General features: G+C 35.4%; 1 protein-coding gene across 1 annotated transcript in view; it reads left to right on the top strand.

The window, feature by feature from the left end:
- LOC144963973 (dmX-like protein 1) overlaps positions 1-22,886 on the top strand; it is a 38,322-nt gene that overhangs the window by 13,636 nt on the left and 1,800 nt on the right. The window contains exons 2-4 of the mRNA XM_078897917.1: positions 11,817-11,942; positions 12,480-12,548; positions 19,416-19,451. Coding sequence (XP_078754043.1) covers positions 11,817-11,942; positions 12,480-12,548; positions 19,416-19,451 — 231 coding nt within the window. The remainder of the gene's footprint in view (positions 1-11,816; positions 11,943-12,479; positions 12,549-19,415; positions 19,452-22,886) is intronic.

Genomic DNA, 22,886 nt, shown 5'->3' with positions numbered 1-22,886 from the left:
TGTTGTCCCCCACGAGCAGAGACAGTTTCTTGCAGATTTATTTTCAGAGCAGCTTTTGTAGTAGCAGTACGCATGTCTCCATTGTCACTGAATAAAGATGTCGGCAATGGTGCCAGTTCATATTTAAAGAGAGACTCCATGTCAAAATCTCGACAAGCCATTAATTCCATAGCGCGAGAATAAATCAAACTTGTGTCGTATATTGGACCACGGTCACTTTGAATAGATTTTTTCCCGGCTGCCATTGTTGTCACCTTGGTAAAAAGTGCTTTATAGAATCCATTGGGCCATGTTTTCTCAAATTCTTTCATGTCCGTGGTACCGATGCTGATTCTACATTGACAGATTGAGGGCTTACTTTTCCATCAGCGATGTTCACAAGGCAATCAGGATGCGCAGTTGCACTTATGGGGTTGATGCATCTATCTAATTTTGTCCGAATTTTCCCTGTCCAGCGCATCACTAGCGATACGCGCATTTGTTTCCTCTTTATGCATTTCCAGAAAGTCCTTTTTGGAACTCTCAGTCAATTCAGACAAACATTTCAGAAGACGACTGCTGGTGTGAAGGCTAAGGGCCCATCGCTGAATGGTAGAGTGTTTGAGTGTTAAACAGACAATCGCTATGAGGGCGATTAACGTTACAGAAACCGGGATAAATTCAGGCACCAGGGCCACATGGCTCAAAATATTATTTTTTTAAAAGGAGTATAATAGTGATGAGTTAATAGTAATAGGACAAATATTTCTTTTCTCTTTTTTTCAGAGTTGGAATCAATAGAAGAAAGGTTGCCAGGAGCATATATATATATATATTTATTACTATTACATCAGTTCAAATTGTTAAGTGTTTCTGTGGCTAGAGAGGGATCCCTTGTAAAGCGCTTTAGTGGACAGTGCACTATACACATACATGTACCCAGTAACAAATATTGTGCTCAAACGGAGCACCATACTTTTACTACCTACCGAAAAGAAAGAAAACATGAATTCATGAATGAATGATTGAAAGAATGAAAGTGGGTCACTAGATAACTGAAAACATATTTTTAAAACGGCATTTACCTTTTATAACTGTGATGGGGGCATAAAAGGGCACCTAATATCGTTTATAGACATCAGTCTTATGATAAAACAAAACAGACGTAGCAATCGGCGTGTACGTTTGCTGCCGTGAACTGACACATTCAGTCTGTGCTGTGTCAAGGCCAAACCGCGAGTCACGTATGGAAAACCATTGTAACCAATTATGGATCCTATGATTACCTCATACAATATCACATTTTATTAAAAATGCTCAATGTCTACAGACCGGCACTAATCATGATAACACTCCGCATATATATCTCATTCCGATTCCGTTAAAACATTTTTGGCGGACGTTATGAAAGGGTTATGAAAGTTTCCTCTAGACTATTAAGTATGTTTGAACATGTCTTTCATTTAGAGATAGCGAAATCAAAATTCATTGAGGGGCAGAATAAAATATTTCTTACATTCTTGATTTTTGGAATTCGAACTTTGTTCCAAACGCGCCCTCGCAAGCTCGTGCAGCGGTTGGGAACCCGTCCGGAATTGCAAAAAGCAAGAATCTTATGTTGTTCGATAAACTAGACATAGCCAAATAGTGGATCAGTAATTATATTGATCATCATGTTCGCAGTGTCATATCAATTCATTATCGACTTAAGCAAAACACCGTGACCTGTAGGACTAGGATTACATTGGGTTGTGATCGTGGCGCGGGGACTAGGACTAAGACTTGTCCGTCCGGATTTGAATCTTAGATCAGAAATTAATGCACCCCATCCATCGTGTACAGACAGTAGGTCACATAGCCCGGAAGAGAATCGATTCTATTGGAGGCCTAAAAACTGGGCCTCAATGAATCTGTACGAATTACGAAACGTTTAAAACGCTTTTTAAAAGTGCCTCTCTACAACTATTTTTATTGAGAAATTATATTTTTCATGATTCTAGTTTAAATACATATTACTCTGATGATAGCTAACCTTGATTATAATTGCTTAAATCACAGATGGGTTAATTAAGGGCAATTCAAATTGATAGTTATTATTTTTCATGATTCTAGTTTAAATACATATTACTCTGATGATAGCTAACCTTGATTATAATTGCTTAAATCACAGATGGGTTAATTAAGGGCAATTCAAATTGATAGTTATTATTTTGTAAACAGTACGAAATATCAAGAAGAAACCCCATAAAATCTGAATATGTCTATTTCTATGACACATTGCCATATTTATGGACAATAAAGATCTATTATTATAATAATAATAATAATAATAATAATAATAATAATAATAATAATAATAATAATAATAATAATAATAATAATAATAATAAATAATAATAATAAGGATGATTATCATGACATGATTACTACTTATTACTAAGAAGACTATATCTATTTCATATTTCATTGTTATTAGTTGTTAGTTCATATTCTCCATTAGCATTGACATGTACTTTTAATCTAAGTCTATTAACTTAAGAGTAATAGTAGTGAGGATAGAAATGCTATTATTCACATTGTTGGAAAACAACTTGACAAGTAGTCAAGCAAGAAAAAAAAGTGAAAAATATCCAAATCTAAGGTGTCTACTTACATGCCATGAATATCACAACCACAAATTAATCCTCAAAATATTTATCCAAATAAGAATACACCATAATCTTAATCCATTGGAAGAATAATCCAGATGATTCCATTTCATGATACAATTTGTACCTCACTCTGCGTTTAACGGGCTTGTGACCGTCACAATCAAAATGTGGCCGCATTAAGGTTGTTTTTTTGTTTGTTTTTTTTTTTTTGTTTTTTTTTTTGTTTTTGTTTTTGTTTTTTAAATAAATAAATACATAGAAATACATGCCTGGCCCTGTAAGTAATATTGGCAATTCTGAGGATATAAGAAGAAAATTATTTGAGAGTGTCTCTGAAATTCGAGAATCAATATTCACATTCATGGACATAAAAATTTAACATTGGGGCATGAGGGGGGGGGGGGGGGGGGGGGGGGGGGGGGGGAGAGAAAGGATGCTTGATAATGATGTCTTATGTTGATGTCAGCTTTCTTATCTTCCTTGCACTCCGCTCAACATTTCTGTCCTCCACATTTTCCCTGCAATAATTCTTTAGCAAAATATTAACAAGTCTTGAAATTGCAGCGTCTGGTATGGAACAGTCCAATCTGAAAAAACGAGGAAATTCTTTGAATAAATTGAGATATCTACGCCTACATGATAGCTCCACTGTCTGTCTGAAAAATCCAAAACACAAGAGAACAAATTGAAAAAGTCCTTCTGAAGGACAGCTCAAACCACCACGAGAAAGCGTTGCTGTAAAAGAAGTAGTCTCAGTGGGAAACGATGACATGTTACCTTGGAGATCCGGGTGTTTTGATGCAATATAACCTGCAATATAAAAAAGAGGCATTGTCTCATCAGTTGACAGTTTACTAGGAAAGTCTGGAAGTGAATCTAAAAGCAAAATATCATTGTCAGAAAATGGAAGGTCACATAAATTACAAGCATGCGGTGCTCCACTGTAATCAACATCTGTTGGCATGCTCTCCAGCATGAGCTTGGCACGATCAATGGTATTGGTATGTGAGGCATTCTCTACTGAAATGTAATAGTTACACCCTGCTGATCTGCGTAAGTGACCAAAATGGCTTTCAATATCATCCTGTTGAAAAAAACCAAGAGCGACATAATCATGATGGAGACTGTTATCTGAGGACAAGAGAAAATGTGCCAAATCAATAAAGCACTTGCAGGTCCAGAAGAGAGCTTTGGCTGTATCTGCTGTAAGAGAATGCATACGAGGATTAGAAAGTGGAGTAAGATGTAATGCAATATCTGCCCATGAGTTCAGAATATCCAGCTGGTGATGCTCCTCATCCCTGATTACTGCCATATCAGGATCTCGAAGTCGAGTCTGTCGGAGAGGATCTTTTGTATTGAAAACTTTCCATAAACATATCACATTATCAATGAATATAGCCGTATCTTTCCATGACTGTGTCGAAGCTGATGAAGACTTGAGGGCTGCACTTGTTTTTTCTGAAAAGACATCAAGAACAAGAGAAACTTTCTGCTTTTCGATGTTAGAAGGCCTAAGACAAACATTATTTAATTTAGACATGCGCAATGAAAATTCAGATGTTTCATGATCATATAGTGCGATCAAATCAGACCATTTAGCCATCTTCTTGTCTGTGTGGTCAGGACTATCTAAAGGTGAAAAAGCAATGGTACCAGTTCTTTCTGAAATCCAATTATTACGTATGTTTTTTAACAGGTGAACTGGATCATAAATCAAAAAAAGAGGTTTGTGATTAGTTGAGACTGGGGATTTAGCAATCCAAGGCTTTTGCTCATCATCTCTGTCAAATTTCTGAAAAAAAGACTGATTTACTCTATTATTATCACATACAACGGCGACAACATTTCCTCCACAGTTGTAATGACTTCAGCAACCTGTTGAAATTGAAATTCAGAAGTTAATGAATGACACGGAACAAGTCTGGCAAGGAAAGATTTTGAACCAAAAAAACATTTCACCATAATACCAAGCATTGTTGTAGCTGTTCTGTCAGGATAATCATGAGCATAACCAAAGACTTCACCACCACGATATGACAAAGAGGCTTTGATGTAAATTTCATCCACAATCAATATACATCCCGGCTGCGCTCACTGATGCTCCTGAAAATAGAGGTAAATAAAGCTGCATCACTCATATTTTGGTGACAGCAGTAATTTTCTGTAAAGTAGAAATGGATGGTAATTGTAAATAATTCCTAAGCTGTGAATAAAGAGAACGAGACAATGAATACCAACTAAAAGCAGTAAAAAGGTCCTCTGTGGAGTAAATGCGTTTATTTTTAGAGGCATTAAGAATGTGAACATTACGTTGTAGAAATTTCACCTGTGGAACATCTTCATCATTGGAAATGACATACTTAATCAATGCATCAAGCCCACTCCAACACTTCACTTGCTTGTCACTAGAAATAAAGTCTGGATAATTCTTTATTTTTCTGACGCCCTTGTAGCATTCAAATGATAAAGCCAGAGAACCTGAGGAAGATAATATATTAAAAAACATAGAAAATTCACAGATTGGACCATCTCTACGTATACTACAGAAAGTGTAGAGCCCTCTTGCCTTTTCAAATCCAACAACACCTCCTACAGGATAGCCAAGAAGCATGTTAATAAAGCGTTCATGAAAATCCTTTCCATCAAGCGAATCTCTTGCACGAAATTCAGCCATTTCATCAATAACAACAGCTCTTGACTCTGCTGTTGCTCTGTCTGTAGTACGACAAGTATGTCTGCCAGCCTGTAGAGGGATACAAGATTTTGGAACGTTAGGGAAAATAGAAGGTGGATTAGCAGGTCGAAAGGCTCTTCCGACGGTTCGAATCATTTCAGTGTCTTTCGGCCAATGTAAAGAACACACGCCCATGTTATCAGTCACATCCTCAAATTTCAATACATTAGGCAGACGTGAAATCCAAAGCCTTTTTGTTTCATCGTCAGTTGGAAAACGATAAACAGAAATCTTTTCATCTGATGCCAATGGTGGATTATCGCGAGTGGGACGATATCCACTTCGACAATTTACGACTGAGCACTTCCTCCCCATTTTAAATCAAATCCTGTTGGAAATCACAAACAAATTAATCCTGAAATGTTAGAATGCTGTGGAAATAAGAATCACTTCATAAAAATCATTCTAAAAAGGGAAAAAAATCAAATTTAGCAGACTCTCATCAAGACACGCCGTGCCTGATAACATTGGATGAGAAAGAGAAAGTAGAAATCTTGAGCCTTGACAAAACGAGGTTTACTGCGTATTATACGTCCGGTATGTAAGAGCTCCTTGACCCCATCCCATCCCATTTTGTAAAATGAATTCATCCACTCTCACTCCACCCCTCCAATTCGCTCACTTAAATAACAATGATTTCTAAACCTTTTTTTTATCTTTCTTTCTCTTTCCTTTCATCACAGAAATGTGATGAATTTATTACGAAGGAGTGCACAGGCAATGGCATATTACGAGATATATACCGGGAAGTAAAAATAATTAAAAAGTACCGGGAACAAAAACAGTTCTATTAAAATAAAATCATACTTATTCCTCGATTGAAACAAAATACATGTACTAGGCAAATTGAAATTTTCACCATTCTGATTCGCGTTAAGAAAAAGTACCATGAATATATATTAAAAGTTCATGAAGGAAGGGGTGGGGGGGGGGGGGGGGGGGCGATCAAATAAAGCAGAAACCAACAAAAAAAAGCAAAAGCAAAACGCGTATGGATAAAAATAGAAAACTTCAAAAATTATAATAGAGCTATCCGATAGATTGAAATCCTTTACAGGACAATTAAATTAATAATAATAATAATAATAATAATAATAATAATAATAATAATAATAATAATAATAATAATAATAATAATAATAATAATAATAATAATTCCCCGTGTGGTGTCCGGGGTCCCTCAAATGAGAGGGTCAAGAATAGCCCAACGCCAAGCCAGCGTGTCGTAAAAGGCGACTAATGGTGTGTGATTCCCCCATCTTTGAGTCACCTGGTCCTCCAGGTTGGGGGTTGGCAAAGGGTTAACACCCCTTTCCGTTAAACTCAAACCGTTACAGAAACACAGACAGACAAACCAAATCCTTTTTTTAGCTTGGGCGACCGAAGAGTTTCTGGAATTACAGAATTTATGAAGGACAACAGACAAAGCCGAAAGGACTCTGCTGACCCGATGACGTCTTCGCCAAACAAGCAGCTTCGAATTGCGTCGTGGAACGTTCGCACCATGTATGAAGCAGGAAAAAGCTCTCAAGTTGGGACTGAGATGAGAAGATACAGGCTGCATATACTTGGAGTAAGCGAAACCCACTGGATACAATCCGGACAGAAACACCTCAAGTCTGGGGAGAAGATTTTATATTCAGGGAGAGGGGACGGGATTCATACACAGGGAGTAGGAATAATTCTAAGCAAGTTTGCCCAGAAGTCACTGAGAGGATGGGAACAATGCGGAGAAAGGATCATCATGGCGTCCTTTACAACACGGAGTAAGAAGATCAGCATGAACATTGTACAGATCTATGCCCCAACAAATGATGCAACAGATGAGGACAAAGATACATTTTATGGTCTGCTACAACAAGTCATTGACAAGTTGCCAAGGAAAGACATCAACATATTGATGGGAGATGCTAATGCAAAAGTGGGACAGGATAACGTAGGCTATGAAGGTATCATGGGACGTCATGGCATGGGAGAAATGAATGATAATGGTGAGAGATTTGCAAATTTCTGTGCATTCAACAGTTTGGTGATTGGAGGATCAGTGTTCCCCCATAAGAGGATCCACAAAGCAACTTGGGTCTCACCAGATGGTGTGACAGAGAATCAGATTGATCATTTTTGTATCTCTCGTAGATTCAGACGTTCATTGGAAGATGTGACAGTACGGAGAGGGGCAGATGTTGGATCAGACCACCACCTGCTATTGGCAAAGCTTAAGCTCCGACTCAGAAAACACGGGGCCAGATCACATACAAGAAGAAAATTCGAGGTGAATGCACTTGATGGGGAAAAGAATGAGGAATTCAAACTACAATTGAGTAATAGATTCCAACCTCTTACTGAGCTCGAGGAGGACATAGATGTAGAGTCACATTGGGCAAAGATCAAGGAAGTTTACATAACAACTTGCCACGAGGTATTGGGGGTAAAGAAATCGGAACATAAAGAATGGATAAGTCCAACCACCTTGGACCTTATTGAAAAGAGGAGAACAAGGAAGGAACAAGTGAATGCAAGCCGAACAAGGGCTTCAAGACTGGATGCACAAGAGCAGTATCGAGCCATAGCTAAAGAAGTCAAAAGATCTGTGAAGAAAGACAAGGAAGCATTCATGAACAGACTTGCAGAGAAAGCAGAAGCAGCAGCGACTGGAGGACACATGAGGATCCTTTATCAAACTACCAAGACACTTGCTGGAAAATATGGGAAACCAGAGGTACCAGTCAAAGACAAAGATGGGAAAACTATTTTTGGAAAAGAGGCTCAATCTGAACGATGGAGGGAACATTTCAACTGCCTTCTGAACAGACCACCACCAGACAACCAGCCAGAAATTTTGCCTGCAAGGAATGAGCTACCAATTAGCTGTGATCCACCATCGATAGCAGAGATTGTGGGTGCCATTAACAAGATGAAAAGGGGAAAGTTGCTGGACCAGACCAGATTCCACCGGAGGCTCTAAAAGTTGATGCGGAAAGAAATGCTGAGGCCCTGCACCCACTATTTGAGAGAATATGGAATGACGGGATATTCCCAAAGGATTGGAAGGAAGGACATCTTATCAAGCTTCCAAAGAAAGGGGACCTCAGTAATTGTAATAATTATCGAGGCATCACTCTTCTTTCTATCCCAGGAAAGGTTTTCAACCGTATTATTTTAGAGAGAATTAAGAATGCAACAGATGCTAAACTGCGGGACGAACAGGCAGGTTTTCGGAAAAAACCGTTCAACCACCGACCAGATTGCCTCTCTGCGAGTCATAGTGGAACAGTCTATAGAATGGAACTCTCCTCTTATTGTCAACTTTCTGGATTACGAGAAGGCTTTCGACAGTATTGACAGAGCAACATTGTGGAAAATTCTGGCACATTATGGACTCCTGAAAAGATAGTAAACCTCATTAAGGAAATGTATGAAGGATCAAGTTGCAGGGTTGTACATGAAGATCAGCTGACTGACAGCTTTGAAATTAAGACTGGTGTCAAGCAGGGATGCTTGCTCTCTCCATTCCTGTTCATCCTTGCCATTGATTGGCTAATGAAGGAAACCTCCAAAGGGAGAAGAAATGGGATACAGTGGACCCCCTGGACACAGTTGGATGATCTGGATTTTGCAGATGATCTGGCTCTTTTGTCCCACACCCAGGACCAGATGCAAGCAAAAACCACAATTATAAACAGCCTCTCGGAATCAATTGGTCTAAGAATACACCCTGCAAAGTCAAAGGTCTTGAGGATAGGTACGCGTCAAAGGGAGCAGATCAAAGTAAAAGATCAGGAACTCGAGGATATAGACACTTTCTGCTATCTCGGAAGTATAATTGACAAGGATGGAGGCACGGAAGCAGAGGTGAAAGCACGAATAGGAAAGGCACAGGCTGCATTCACATCTTTGAACAGAGTTTGGAGAACTAAAGATATCTCCCTTCAACTAAAGCTAAGACTTTTCAACTCAAACGTGAAGTCTGTCCTACTGTATGGATGTGAAACTTGGAACGCATCACAGGCATGTATAAGGAGGGTACAGATTTTTGTAAACAGGTGCATGCGTAAGCTACTCAGAATAAAATGGATGGATAGAATAAAAAATGAAGAAGTATGGAAAAGAACACAGCAGAAACCAGTAGGAGAGGATATAGGAAGAAGACGATGGAGGTGGATTGGACACACGCTTAGAAAGAATGACTCAACTATAACAAAGAAAGTATTGGACTGGAACCCTCAGGGCAGAAGATCAAGGGGAAGGCCACGAGGAACATGGAGAAGAATTAAAGAAGCTGATATACAGAGAAGTGGTAAGACCTGGAATGAGATAAAAAAGTTGGCTCAGGATAGAGAAGGATGGAAACTGTTTGTCTGTGGCCTATACCCTGACCCAGGGTGAAAAAGGCAATGATGATGAATAATAATAATAATATATACTTTATTCATCCAAAAAAAATGGAAATTCGTTTACATAAGATCCCGTCGCCAAGGCATTCCACGAAGGAACATGGATAATCCATCAAACAGAACGTTTGATGTCAACAGGATTCACCCATGTTGTCCACGTGGGTTAATTATCTTGCTCAAGGAAAACAAAACAAAAGTGCCTGAAGCGGGGCTCGAACCCGGGACCTTCCGTATCGCAGTGCAATGCCTTAACCACTCGGCCACTTCGCCCCCAATAATAATAATAATAATAATAATAATAATAATAATAATAATAATAATAATAATAATAATAATAATAATAATAATAATAATAATAATAATGCTGATGGTAATAGTTGTAGTAGTAGTAGTAGTAGTAGTAGTAGTAGTAGTAGTAGTAGTAGGAGTAGTAGTAGTAGTAGGAGTAGCGGTAGAGTAGTAGTAGTAGTAGTAGTAGTAGTAGTAGTAGTAGTAGCATTAGTAGTTGCAGTAGAAGGCGGAGGAGGAAGAGGAGTAGTAGTTAAAATAAAGGACGGATTTGTTTAAAAATAGAGATGACCAGATAGGAAAGAATGTATAATAAAAAGGGCAAGGAAGGGGCCTTCTTTATCATCTCAGTTTTAGAATAACGATTACCAACCGCCCACGTCCAATTCTTGTTATTGTTCTTCCTTCTACGTTTTTACCCGTCTTGTGGTCCTCCTCCCCCCCCCCCCCCCCCCTTTCCCCCGCGCGTTTTGTCATGGCGATTGCTGGCACCGTCTCACGATGACGGTGATAATATTGATTTCTCCAGCTGGACAATTTATTTTTTTTTCTCATCAGATTATGACTTCTGGATTAGGCGGGCGGGCTGGTTTCTTGAAAAGGAAAATAAAAAATGTCCAGCGCAGGTCAACATGATATGGCTTGCCCTTTGATTACGTAAACGTTTCTCCTTTTTATTTGTCTTATATCATTGGTACTATTTACCATTTGTTTGTGGGGTTAGATTTTGGTCTGATCAAATATCATAACTTATCGATTTCACCAAGAGAGTTGAAACAGACATGCGACCCGGGTGTCAATAATTACACTTTATTGCTCTCTTGGTGAAAGACGCTTCGTCTGCTTTTAGTTATGATAGCATTTATTTATGATTCAAATTCGCCCTCAAAGGCTTACTTATGAGTAGTCATTTGATGCCATTAAGGTTTATGGAGCGGGTGTTTATTCCGGTTTCTGTACCTATAAACGGACTTCAAATCTGCTCGTTACTTTTTGAATAGGACGCTAGTCTATCGTAAAATGATAATCTAGCAGGACCTAATATCCAGGTACTCCTGGATGGACTGGAATGATGAGGAATGTTGAGTCAGAGAAAAATCTCAACTAAATCTGGGAGGAACTTGGTCTCTTTGCTTTTGAGATAAGTGATCTACTCTGGGTTATTAGGACTCAGGTTTTGAATAAGCCCTGCTTAGGTGTATGATAACCCAAATTATAATGGTTTCGTAATGGAAAAGCTCTCAAACCAGCAAAACATATTCTTCTGGAAAAAAATCACAGATAAGCCCATAATTTGCTTCCTATTATCACGCAGTGTGTGGTATAAAGTCCTCATTACTCAATGGCTTTGAAGTATCTTATGTCTTTACCTACCAATGTTTACACTACATACTTAGAGCGTCCATGGTGATGTAAGATAAGTGTATTGCTGCGCTTATTATGTACACAATTATTCAAAACCAGCTTACGAAATTCCACAATATTATTTTATTCTTAATATTATTTCTAACTGTTTTTAATTCTCCTCCTCCTCCTTCTCCTCCTCCTCACCCTCCTCCTCCTCCTCCTCCTCCTCCTCCTCCTCCTCCTCCACCTCGTCCCTGTTACTCTTCCTCTTATTATTCTTGTTCTTGAAACAAATAAAAGAAAGAAAGAAAAAAATGTTTGGTAAAACAGATAGGCTACAAGGAAAACAAATCTTTATATTCTTCTTCAAAGTGTTTTCCTAAATCCCCAGTAACATAATCGAATCTTCTTTATTCCCAGACGTACGCTTCTGGCTGTGACATTGTGATCCTCGCTAGTAACTTCGAGCGCGTTGTTACCATCCCTGGAGTGCTTAGAGGTAATATCGAAGTCAGCTGTGTGGACTGCTCTACAGATACCGGCAAGGTAAGAGAGCATTTGTTTACTACTATTGACTAATAGAAAGAATCATACAAGAAAAAAAAAAAGAATTACGCCAATACGCGCGGCACAGTCAGATGCCGTCGCCTAGACATCTCGTGATGGAATATAGATAATCCATCAAACAAACGTATGATATCAACCAGAATCACTCATATTGGTCAAGGTGAGCAATAAAATAAAATTGCCTGAATCGGAGCTCGAATCCGGGATCACAGTGCAATGCCTTATCCACTCGGCCAAATTGTTCATCTACTCACATTGAACACATCGCACAATTGTAGATATTGAACGTTTGTCTAAGCAATATTCTCCTGAATTCGAAATATGGGAACATTCAAAATATGTATAAAATGAAAGTGATATTAGCTGATGGAATCACTGGTTCATTATGGGGATGCATTGTTTTGGTATCAGAACATGCTTTGATTGATCAAATGGTATCATGCTTACGTCAAGCCTGATTCATCACTAATGGGTATTTATTTATTTTATATTTATTTCTTATTTGTGTGTGTTCAGATTGCCGCCAGTTTTGGGAGGAAAGTCCACATTTTCGAGCCCACCCCGTCCAGCACAGATAGCAAACACGTGAGTGCTTACCTGTCTAGTGTCAATTTTTCGCATTGCTCATAATATATCATTTTTTATTGTTCACCAAAACGCTGATAATATTGTATATTGTTCACCAAAACGCTGATAATATTGTTAGTCATTCTGTTTTTAAAGTGCTCTTTGACTGTCTACAGTAATAAAATATTTTTTCTATACCCTCATTTAAAAAAAAAAAAGGATTTTCACCAGTATATGCCTTGTATGCTGTAATAAATATTTGGGAATGCGATGATGTGATTTTATTTCAAGCTTGTTATGATCCAATATAAAATGGCTGTCAAATGACTACTCCGAGTCTTTGGACAATTACTTCCGATTGCTATGTGGGTCTACTACAATCATGTGTTTTGTAGCCTGGCATTAATTTTACATCCGATTCCCAAGCGTTAATGAGGGCCTTGTCATATATCTTTCCTAGATGCCCTAACACATTTTCACGCTAGAACTGGTTTTCAATTTCCGCCTATGCCATTACTGAGTAAAGACGGTGTTGAACTGAAATGGAGTACTGCTGCAAACGGATGGTATCTCATGTCATGCATGTCTACGCTGCAACTTTAAAGCGACATTTAACCATATGGACTTTTTCACGTCCTCTTTCATAATATTATAGTATGCCATGGTCCAATCAAGCCAACCGATCTACTTTGTATTCATTTGTTCCCGTAGCCTCGATTTTAGTTTCACGATTTTAATTGCAGATTCCCCCCCCCCCCCCCCCCCCCCCCCACACACACACACACTCCCCCTTTAAAAATATTTTTTATTTTTTATTTTTTTTTTTTTATTTCTTGCTTTCGTTGATTTTTTTTTTTTTTTTTTGGAGGGGGGACGGATGCGATCATTATAATGAATTGTATTTTTTATTTTTTTTTATTTTACCACCCCACCCCCCTCCCCGTGCCGACACAACTTTAAAGTTTTATTTTATTGTTATTTGTTTCGGTTCTCCCTTCTAAGCGTGGTGATTCTTCCTTTTGTTACAAAACAGCTGCGGGTTCTCTTTTCCTTTGAGCTACTTAATCGATTTTACGTTTTAAGCTCAACTTTTTTTTATGGGTAGCATTCCCCTTTGATTTTGCTATCTCCTTTCTATAGCTCTTTAAAAACAAGAAGAGAATACGAACTTGTTAAAATGAGTATCAGATATAGTTAACTGTATGATGATGGACAATCGAACCGTGGCATATTGGTAACAATGATGATAACCATTTGAATGGTGGTTGTGAGATGATGATGATGGATACAAAAATGCGTACTATAAATGTATCATCATCATCATCATCATCATCATCATCATCATCATCATCATCATCATCATAATTATTATTATCACCATCACCATAATCATCATCATCATCATCATCATCATTATTATTATTATCACCATCATCCTCCTCCTCCTCCTCCTCCTCCTCCTCCTCCTCCTCCTCCTCATCATCATCATCATCATCATCATCATCATCATCATCATCATCATCATCGACGAATTTGAATTTGGGCAAGACACGTTGACTCATATTTTTGTATTCACTATGATTATAGTAATGTGCGAGTAACACCCAATCGACAGCAGAGAGCAGGGGGTGATTTTTGACTTGGAAATATCGATCATTAGCCTATCAAAAGATAAGCAGTATCTCAGTTGTTGGCTTTGTTAGCGACGGAAAGTGCTGCCTTGTTTCACAGACAATAATCTGGTCTGCCTATCGTTCATTTTTCTCTCATGACGTTTACTGCCGTATACTGACTAAACACCTTTTTATCATTTTGACCAGTGAACCCTTTACTTCACATATCCATGGTTTAAAGGGACCTCCAGTTTATCAAATAATTCTTAAACCCGAGACTTCTTTGGCAAACCTTACATTTAAACATATGTTTAATCGGTAAATAAGGATTTTTTTATTGACCAAATCGATCATTTTTTCATTCAGATTTTTTTCTCCCGGAGTCGGATTTTTTAGAGGGCAATCATTTCAAATGTTCTACACATACTCATAAATTTCAAACTAATTTACGTAAAATAATTTTAAAGTGAAAATAAATATAAGTAGTGATTGAAACTCAGCTTTTTTGGATTGATATAGATATTTTTTTTCTTCTTCATAAAATTTGAATTTCATGGATAAAAAATTACATTTGTTGTTGAAGTTGTTGTAAATGGCAGGTCAGTTTGAATTCTCGTATTGTTGGAGGTCTTAACTTATTGATATCCGAAGCAAGTATTCTGATCAAATTGAGAAAAGGTGTTTTGTCGTAGTATGCAGTATGCCTCTCAAGCTTGATAACGTCATCTGGTGACTTCCTATATCTTATTTATTCAGGAGAGCTCCTGAGCTCGCATGATGGCTGTCATTATTTATTCCCCCCATTTTTTTCTTTTTTTTTTTTTTTTACATTGCTTTGCATTGTTCACTCCACAACATCGTGTATTGTAATGCATTCATTATCATTATTATGAGAATTTTTGTAACTCTTCCTTTTTATTTGTTCGTCTCCGTGGGTTTTCGACTGGTTTCGTGATCTCAGAGATGGCATTTTGAACAGAAATAATATATTATTATTGCTCGTATCAACGTTCTTTTTTGCTTTACAAGAGCGTTAGGTGTATTTGATACTATTTATTTATTTCCATTGGATTATTGCTTTTTCATCATCATCGTCATCATCCATCATTACCACCAACAACACCATCACCACCACCACCCCCATATCACACAACTTTTTTCGGTTTTTATCTTCCTTTGAGACAATATTTTAGTTGAGCGTAATGAAATGTTGATTCAACCGATACAAACATAAAACCCAACTCCTGATGCTGTCTTGATATCATTATACACAATTGTACGGTTTGTTTTTACGGCGAGTAATAAACGGCTATACATGGCTAGTATAGTAATATAACTAATAACTATTGTTAACAGTCTCATAGACGGTTTAATAATGACATACGAGCAATGTACAACCTTGTTATTGAATCATTAAATTATTTTGTTTTCATATCCCCCCTCCCGTTTCTTCTCGGATTCTGTCGTCAGTCTGGTCGTAGTTTCCACTTAAGTGCTCACCGACTAAATACCAGTTCCATCAAATCACAAACTTTTCTTATGAAACGAAATTGATTTATTTCCTCTCTGAATGTCCGGCCATTTTCCGACTCTCTATACATACTTATTGTGCATTTCTCCCCTCCTCTTCGAAAGGCTGATATATTCACATATTCCAATACTTGTCAATACATAGACTTGTGGTCTTCTTGAAGTTAAAATATTTGACAACCTTTTCAATTCTCAGCGATTTATTTGTATGTATTTGTTTTTGTGTGTGTGAATGTCCTTGTTTTAAGGGATATAATATCATATTGTACTAACAACATAATGAAGCTTTTATTTCCCATGTAGATCGATTAAAATGAATCACTGCTTGTCAAAACATTTTGAGCTCGATACCCGTTCATTGAAGAGTTCATTTTAATCCATCGCAATAAGGAGTACTTGAGTACACTTCTCTCGTAAAAAAAAAAGCAAAAAAAAAATAAAATAAAAAAAAAAAAGTAGGCATATTCGCAACTGCCGATTCTCGTTTCTTCCCGAGATTATCCCGATTTTTAATTATTTTTTTTTGTTTTTTTTTTGGGGGGGGGGGGTCGCTTTTATTTTTTGAGTTGTTTTTTTTTTTCCATATATACTAATGGCTTATGACTAAGGCCAGTTCGGGTGACTAAGACCAGCCCCATAAATAATACCCCCCCCCCCCCCCCTAATCAGATTGAACTATGTGAAACAAATATGGTAATATGTACATCATTTGATAGATTTCGCCCTTCCCCACTCTTTAGAAAAAGAACAGCGGACAGGTTATTTCAATGTCAATATATATAATATATAAAGATGTCTAAAAAGTAGCTTTTAGCCTTTTGGCCACTTTTTAAAACGTCTTTTAACATATGATATGACAATGAAACAACATGTCCGATGTTCTTTTTCTAAAGTGTGGGGAAGGAAGAAATCCATCAAATGATGTGCATTTTACCATATTTGTTTAATATCTTTCAATTTGGGGTTCGGTCTTCTTCTCCCCCAGTCTACGGTACTTGATTTTGGTGTATGAACATAATTGTATGCCGTTCATGGAGAGGTCATTGTCATTTTAGCGTAATTAGTAACAGTGTTGCGAGCTGACGTCCTTTGTGCTTGTGGTCAGTTAAAAGACCGTGGCTTAGGAATTATGAAGATAGAGCATGTTTCAATGAAATTGCCTCTTTCTTATTAATAACCAATTTGTTCTCCTTTTATCCGGTATGGCAATACGCAACGGATTGGGCATACCCGTGTATCTTGCCTGTTCAGAGCTAAACATGTTTTCGATTGAAATGAAGAACGTCGTGCACGATTCCCTAACAGACAGAACAGGCTGAAAACTAAAAGAAAAAATTATCCCAAAACAAACATCGGGCTTTCCACCATTCATGCCTTCTGATTGCCGGACAGTTATTGATCAGTATCTGCTTCCCATTGTTCCGCTTTAAAACATTTACACAACGGTTTCTTATATTTTTTTTTCCTTCTTGTTTTCCATTCCTTATTTATTTTCCTCTTCTTTTTTTTTTTTTTTTTACTTTTAAAATTTCGCGTTTAGTTTCCAACCCACAAAGGTTATAAGCGTGATAGATACAGATACAGTATGGTACAGTATAGTTCTCACCCATCCGTTCCAGTAATCTGGGTTCAGCCTCGCGTCGAACTATGACCGCAAACAATTAACACACGCTATCACACTTGTACTCAGATCATGGGTCTTTGAATCTGGAATATGTTTAAGTCGAATCTATAGCGAGCTGTATGAACACACTGCTATTACATAATAATAATAATAATAATAATAATAATAATAATTATTATTATTATTATTATTATTATTATTATTATTATTATTATTATTATTATTATTATTATTATTATTATTATTATTATTATTATTATTATTATTTATTTTGAGCCTCATGGCTGTACGTCGTGTCGGTTTCCATAACAAAATTGATTGGAAAGGCAACAGCTTTTTAAAAAAATAAATTTAAAAAAGCTCTTTTGGATGTGATATCTGTATTTTCAAAATCAAGTTTCTTGTTTCACGGAGATTAAGATAAAGGGAGTAAATCTGACTCATGAATGAACAACACAAAACAAACGACGTTCGGCCTTTGGCCTTTTTCAAGTAAACACAAAATACATATATATTTATATTAGATTGTCATAATAATATAGGCGAAAATTTGTAAATGTGTGTGTGTGTGTTTTATTGACTCATTTAGGCATCTCTATTTATTAGTTCTTGTTTCACTCTTGATCACGTTTCTCGTGTGTATGAGTGTGCGCTTGTCAGAGTAATATTGCCCATCGCAAGCATAATACAGTAGTTTACGTTCAGTTACCCAACCATTACCGACGATTTCATTTTATAATTATGATTTTTCCATGTCGACAGTACAGGGAATGGTATCCGCTGTTTCGTGTTGACTCATTCATATTCTCATTTACCAAGTAGCATACTCTCACTCCCTCCGTCACTCACTCAATAAACCTCTCTCATTTGCGGCATGTTCTGATTGTTTAGTAGGGATAAGTGGCGGATGATCCCCCCCCCCCCCCCCTACACCCCACCCTTCTCCGCACATGCGTGTGTGTGTGTGTGTGTGTGTGTGTGTGTGTGTGAGAGAGAGAGAGAGAGAGAGAGAGAGAGAGAGAGAGAGGGAGAGAGTGTTTGTGTATGTGTGTGTGTGAGAGAGAGAGTGTATGTGTGTGTGTGTGTGTGTGTGTGTGAGAGAGAGAGAGAGTAGTTGGCAGTGATCCTTCAAATCGTATTGAGAATCTGGTCCTAATATCCGCTTACACGAACAGAAGATGGACCGTTTATCTGAATGGTGTTCAAACGAATATCAACCATTATAGGGATTTTGTGAGAGGGAGATGAAAGAATGGACAGATTCAACGAGAGAGAGAGAGAGAGAGAGAGAGAGAGAGAGAGAGAGAGAGAGAGAGAGAGAGAGAGAGAGAGTTTACATCATTCAATGGTTGTTGAGTTCAAGATATAATTTAGATTTGTGCTAATTTGCATGATCCTTAAATTAGACACCACACAATACACATGCCTTGTTCTGTATTTGACGGTTATTTACGATGTAGTCCATTACACCCCATTCCTCTTCAAACATATTTTTCATCGAAAATCATGGATTGTTATTCTTTTAGATGTGTTGTTCCAACACCCATTATACCTTAAACACTTATATGCATCATTCTCACATCCCGTAGCTTCTTGTTTTTATCATCACCACCACCACCACCATCATCATCATTATCATCACCATCATCATCATCATCACCATCATAGTCATCATCATCATCATCATCATCATCATCATTATTATTGTTTTGTTGTTGTTATTATTATTATTATTATTATTATTATTATTATTATTATTATTATTATTATTATTAATTATTATTATTATTATTATTATTATTATGATTATTATTATTATGATTATTATTATTATGATGATGATTATTATTATTATTATTATTATTATTATTATTATTATTATTATTATTATTATTTATTATTTTTGTTATTATTATTATTATTATTATTATTATTATTATTATTATTATTATTATTATTATTATTATTATTATTATTATTATTATTATTATTATTATTATTATTATTGTTGTTGTTATCATAATTATCATTCATCATATTCAAACGCACAAATGTAGATTGCTCACCAACGAACCAATGCTTTCATGACAACTTTATTTTGTCTGTCTCTCTTTCTAGCAATCACCCACTAGGAGCAAGCCTAGCCTGTTAAAGGTCATGCACGGGTTTATAGTCATTATTATTTGTTTTGTTTTGTCATTTTTATGTTTGTCTTTCTATTTGTGATATTATGTGCTTTCTTTGATTATTATATTTTCTCTTAAAATAAAATAATATATATATATATATATATATATATATATATATATATATATATATATATATATAAAATATATATATATATATATATATATATATATATATATATATATATTATATATATATATATATATATATATATATATATATATATATATATATATATATATATATATATATATATATATTAGCAGCTTTGTATAATACAAGTTTCATTTGGGTCCTGGGGCAATGATTGTGAAAAACTAAAATGGAGGAAAACCTTAAAAAAGTGAAATAGAAAAAAACCCTCGTTATATTTTCTTAAAACACTCCTGATTCATCTATGGCCATAATTTATTCAATTCTCTAAATATTATTTTATATAATTATACTGCATTTTTAAAAAGCAATTACTTTTCTATTTACCTTGAAATTGTTGGTGTTGTAGAATTTGATATTGATGATGCAGTGTGTTTTGCAGCCAATTGAATAATGTACTTTCACAGAAGAGTCGAGTTTTGGTTGTGCTCTGCCACTTATATTCTTACTCTAAACTTATTGTTTAGAGTATATGGGATCCCTTTTTATCGTGCCTATGGGTGAAAAAGAATGTAAAAATTAAAAAAAATAGATATATATATTCAAGAAATGATCCTTTAACAGCCAGTGTTAGTGTTATCCTTTAGAACCGTGGTTCTCACAGTGAGCGATATTGCTCCTGGGGGGCAATAAGGTAACCCAGGGGGGCGATGAAAGCAAAATTTGAATTTGGGGGGCGATGAAGTCTCACAGGATGATGATCAGGAACTATATAGGATCACAGGGTCACCGAGCCCAAGGGGATGGGTGGATGACCCAACTAAGTTTTGAGAACCACTGCTTTAGAACACCAATGCAAATTGAATAATGCTCTCATGTCTTGGAATAAGCCCCCTTGCCAGAACACGTATCCAAGAATCATGTTTTTATAGTGTTAGAATTTTATTGTTCTATTTGATTATATCCCTTTGTCGAATTGATAAGGGTTATTTATCTTATTAGTGATTAGAACATGTTTTCTTTAGTCCTTGGTAAACTGTTTTTTAAATATTCTTCTATTAGAATTCTTTTTATTATATCACCGACTAAGGGACATTTAGTTTGGTGTCTTAGATTGAATCTATTTTTTTTTTCATTTAAATTAAATTATGCCAGTTATGACTTTGATTTTTTTCACATAAAGATATCAAGCGGAGTTTAAAAATCATTCCATCCTAAAAGATTGTCATTATCGTAATAATACTATAAAAGTTGATTTCAGCTATAGTCCACTTGCATTGAAAAAGAGAAATGAAAAATAAGCATGCTGAAACCCCATTTTCTGCATTTAAATGCATTGCTAACCCCTCAATAATTAGATATTTAACGGCACTTTTTTCGAAAATGCTCTTTAAAAGTGCTTTTTAAAAAAAGGAAAAAAGTGAGTTATAAATTATGAAGAATATGTTCAAACTGAATGAATCTAACATTTTTTGAATGTTTATTTATTTTTGAATTTCTATAACTCACAAGCTGCATATTGTTTTATAATATTTATTATTTTTTTTTCCTAAAAGGCTTTCCAAAATGTGCATATTCAAATATGCAACATGGGCAACATATCTGCGACTCTGATGCTTTGCTAAAACTTTTTGGACAAAATAAATTTAACTATTATAAAAAAAAAGAGATGAAAATTATTGAGAGAAACACAGATTTTGATGTTTATTAAAAACAAAAACAAAGCTCTAAATACTGCAGCATAAGACAAAAACAAAAGAAAAAGATATATGGTAATAATAAATTAAGCTTTGCTGCAAACAAAAGCTTGCTGAAGAAGTATTCAGTGAACAATATGGACATTTATTATATCTAGGATAGCAATGTTTTGCTGAAAAGTTTCTGAACAAAGGAGTGGTCATTGTGGAATACGTTCATTATGTAATACTTTAACACAAAATATGAACATTTTAATCAGCAGTAATATTTTTAAAAGATCGAAAATTATTCAGAAAAAGAAATTTTGATATTTATTATTAACAAAACATTTTCCTAATCCAGCAGCATAAAACAAAGATAAACAGAAAAAAAACCCAAAACAACAACAACAAAAAAGAAACAAACTAAATATTCTCAAAGATATTATTTCAAGAAATGAAGAAAAGATTTTCTGTGCTATTCTTTTAAAATGTCAATTGGTGTGTGTCCAAGTTATGATATTCCCATTTCCATGACTGTAATTCATGCCACTCTTTTCATGTTACCAACCATTGTATTGTTTTGAGACGAGTTTTTGTTATTGTGACATGGAACTGTGACATTTCCTTTCCTGTGTATTTCATTGTATGTATATATGTATGTATGTGTATACATACACACACACACACACACACACACACACACACATATATATATATATATATATATATATATATATATATATATATATATATATTTATATATATATATATATATATATATATACTATAATAATGAAATATATGTAATATTGAAAGATCCTTTATTATTATATGTGGTTTGTATCACCCTTTCCTTATCACCATCAGTCTGGTAGCGCCAGTTTACATGCCATTGCAAGCTAGATATACAAGCTAGATATTTGGACCATTAATTTCTATCATCAGATGCTTTTATGTAATTTATTTTCTTTACAAATGTCCTCTAATTTATTCTTTCTTATTCATTTATTTATTTGTTTATTTATTTATTTATCAATAATATGATATAATTTCATTCGTGTTTTTTTAATGTGATGGATTTATTTTACAGTGAACTTAAAAAGCTATTATCCATCTCTTTATTCACAGCCAATATTTTAGTTAATCCCTAATTGATTAATTAAATTTTTTTTTTCTTTAATGGATTATTTATAAATTTATTAGTAATCTTAGTAGATAATGTTATACTTTTTATAGGATGTTGATACTAGTCTTGATTTTCTAAATATTTTTTAAACGTACCGCTATATTCCCTAATTTTCCTTCCTTTTGAATTCCCTATAAACTCACTTCCATCTTTATGGGAAATGATATATGTAGACATATAATATAGTTTGGGTTTTTAGAGGATTCATCATATAAATGGAGTCAAAACGCATTCTTTATCTAACTTATAATTTCTAAAATTTTACTGATAGAGAAGAAATAGCCATAAAAGGCAAACCTCTGTTACTGATCTATTGGTTAAAACGTTAAGATATTTCAGATTAGATTAAATGGGAATCACGTTTGTAAATGTGTTTCTCTATTGATTTTTCTTTTAAAAAATATATTATGATTTTTCAACTTAAAACTAAAAATTTCATCTAAA

The sequence above is a fragment of the Berghia stephanieae genome, chromosome 2, assembly GCF_034508935.2.
Source record: "Berghia stephanieae isolate SIO BIC M18660-M18661 chromosome 2, UCSD_Bste_1.3, whole genome shotgun sequence".
In the NCBI taxonomy this organism is placed as follows: Eukaryota; Metazoa; Mollusca; class Gastropoda; order Nudibranchia; family Aeolidiidae; genus Berghia; species Berghia stephanieae.
Note: the sequence above shows the minus strand (reverse complement) of the source record. Positions and strands in the feature narration are given on the sequence as shown.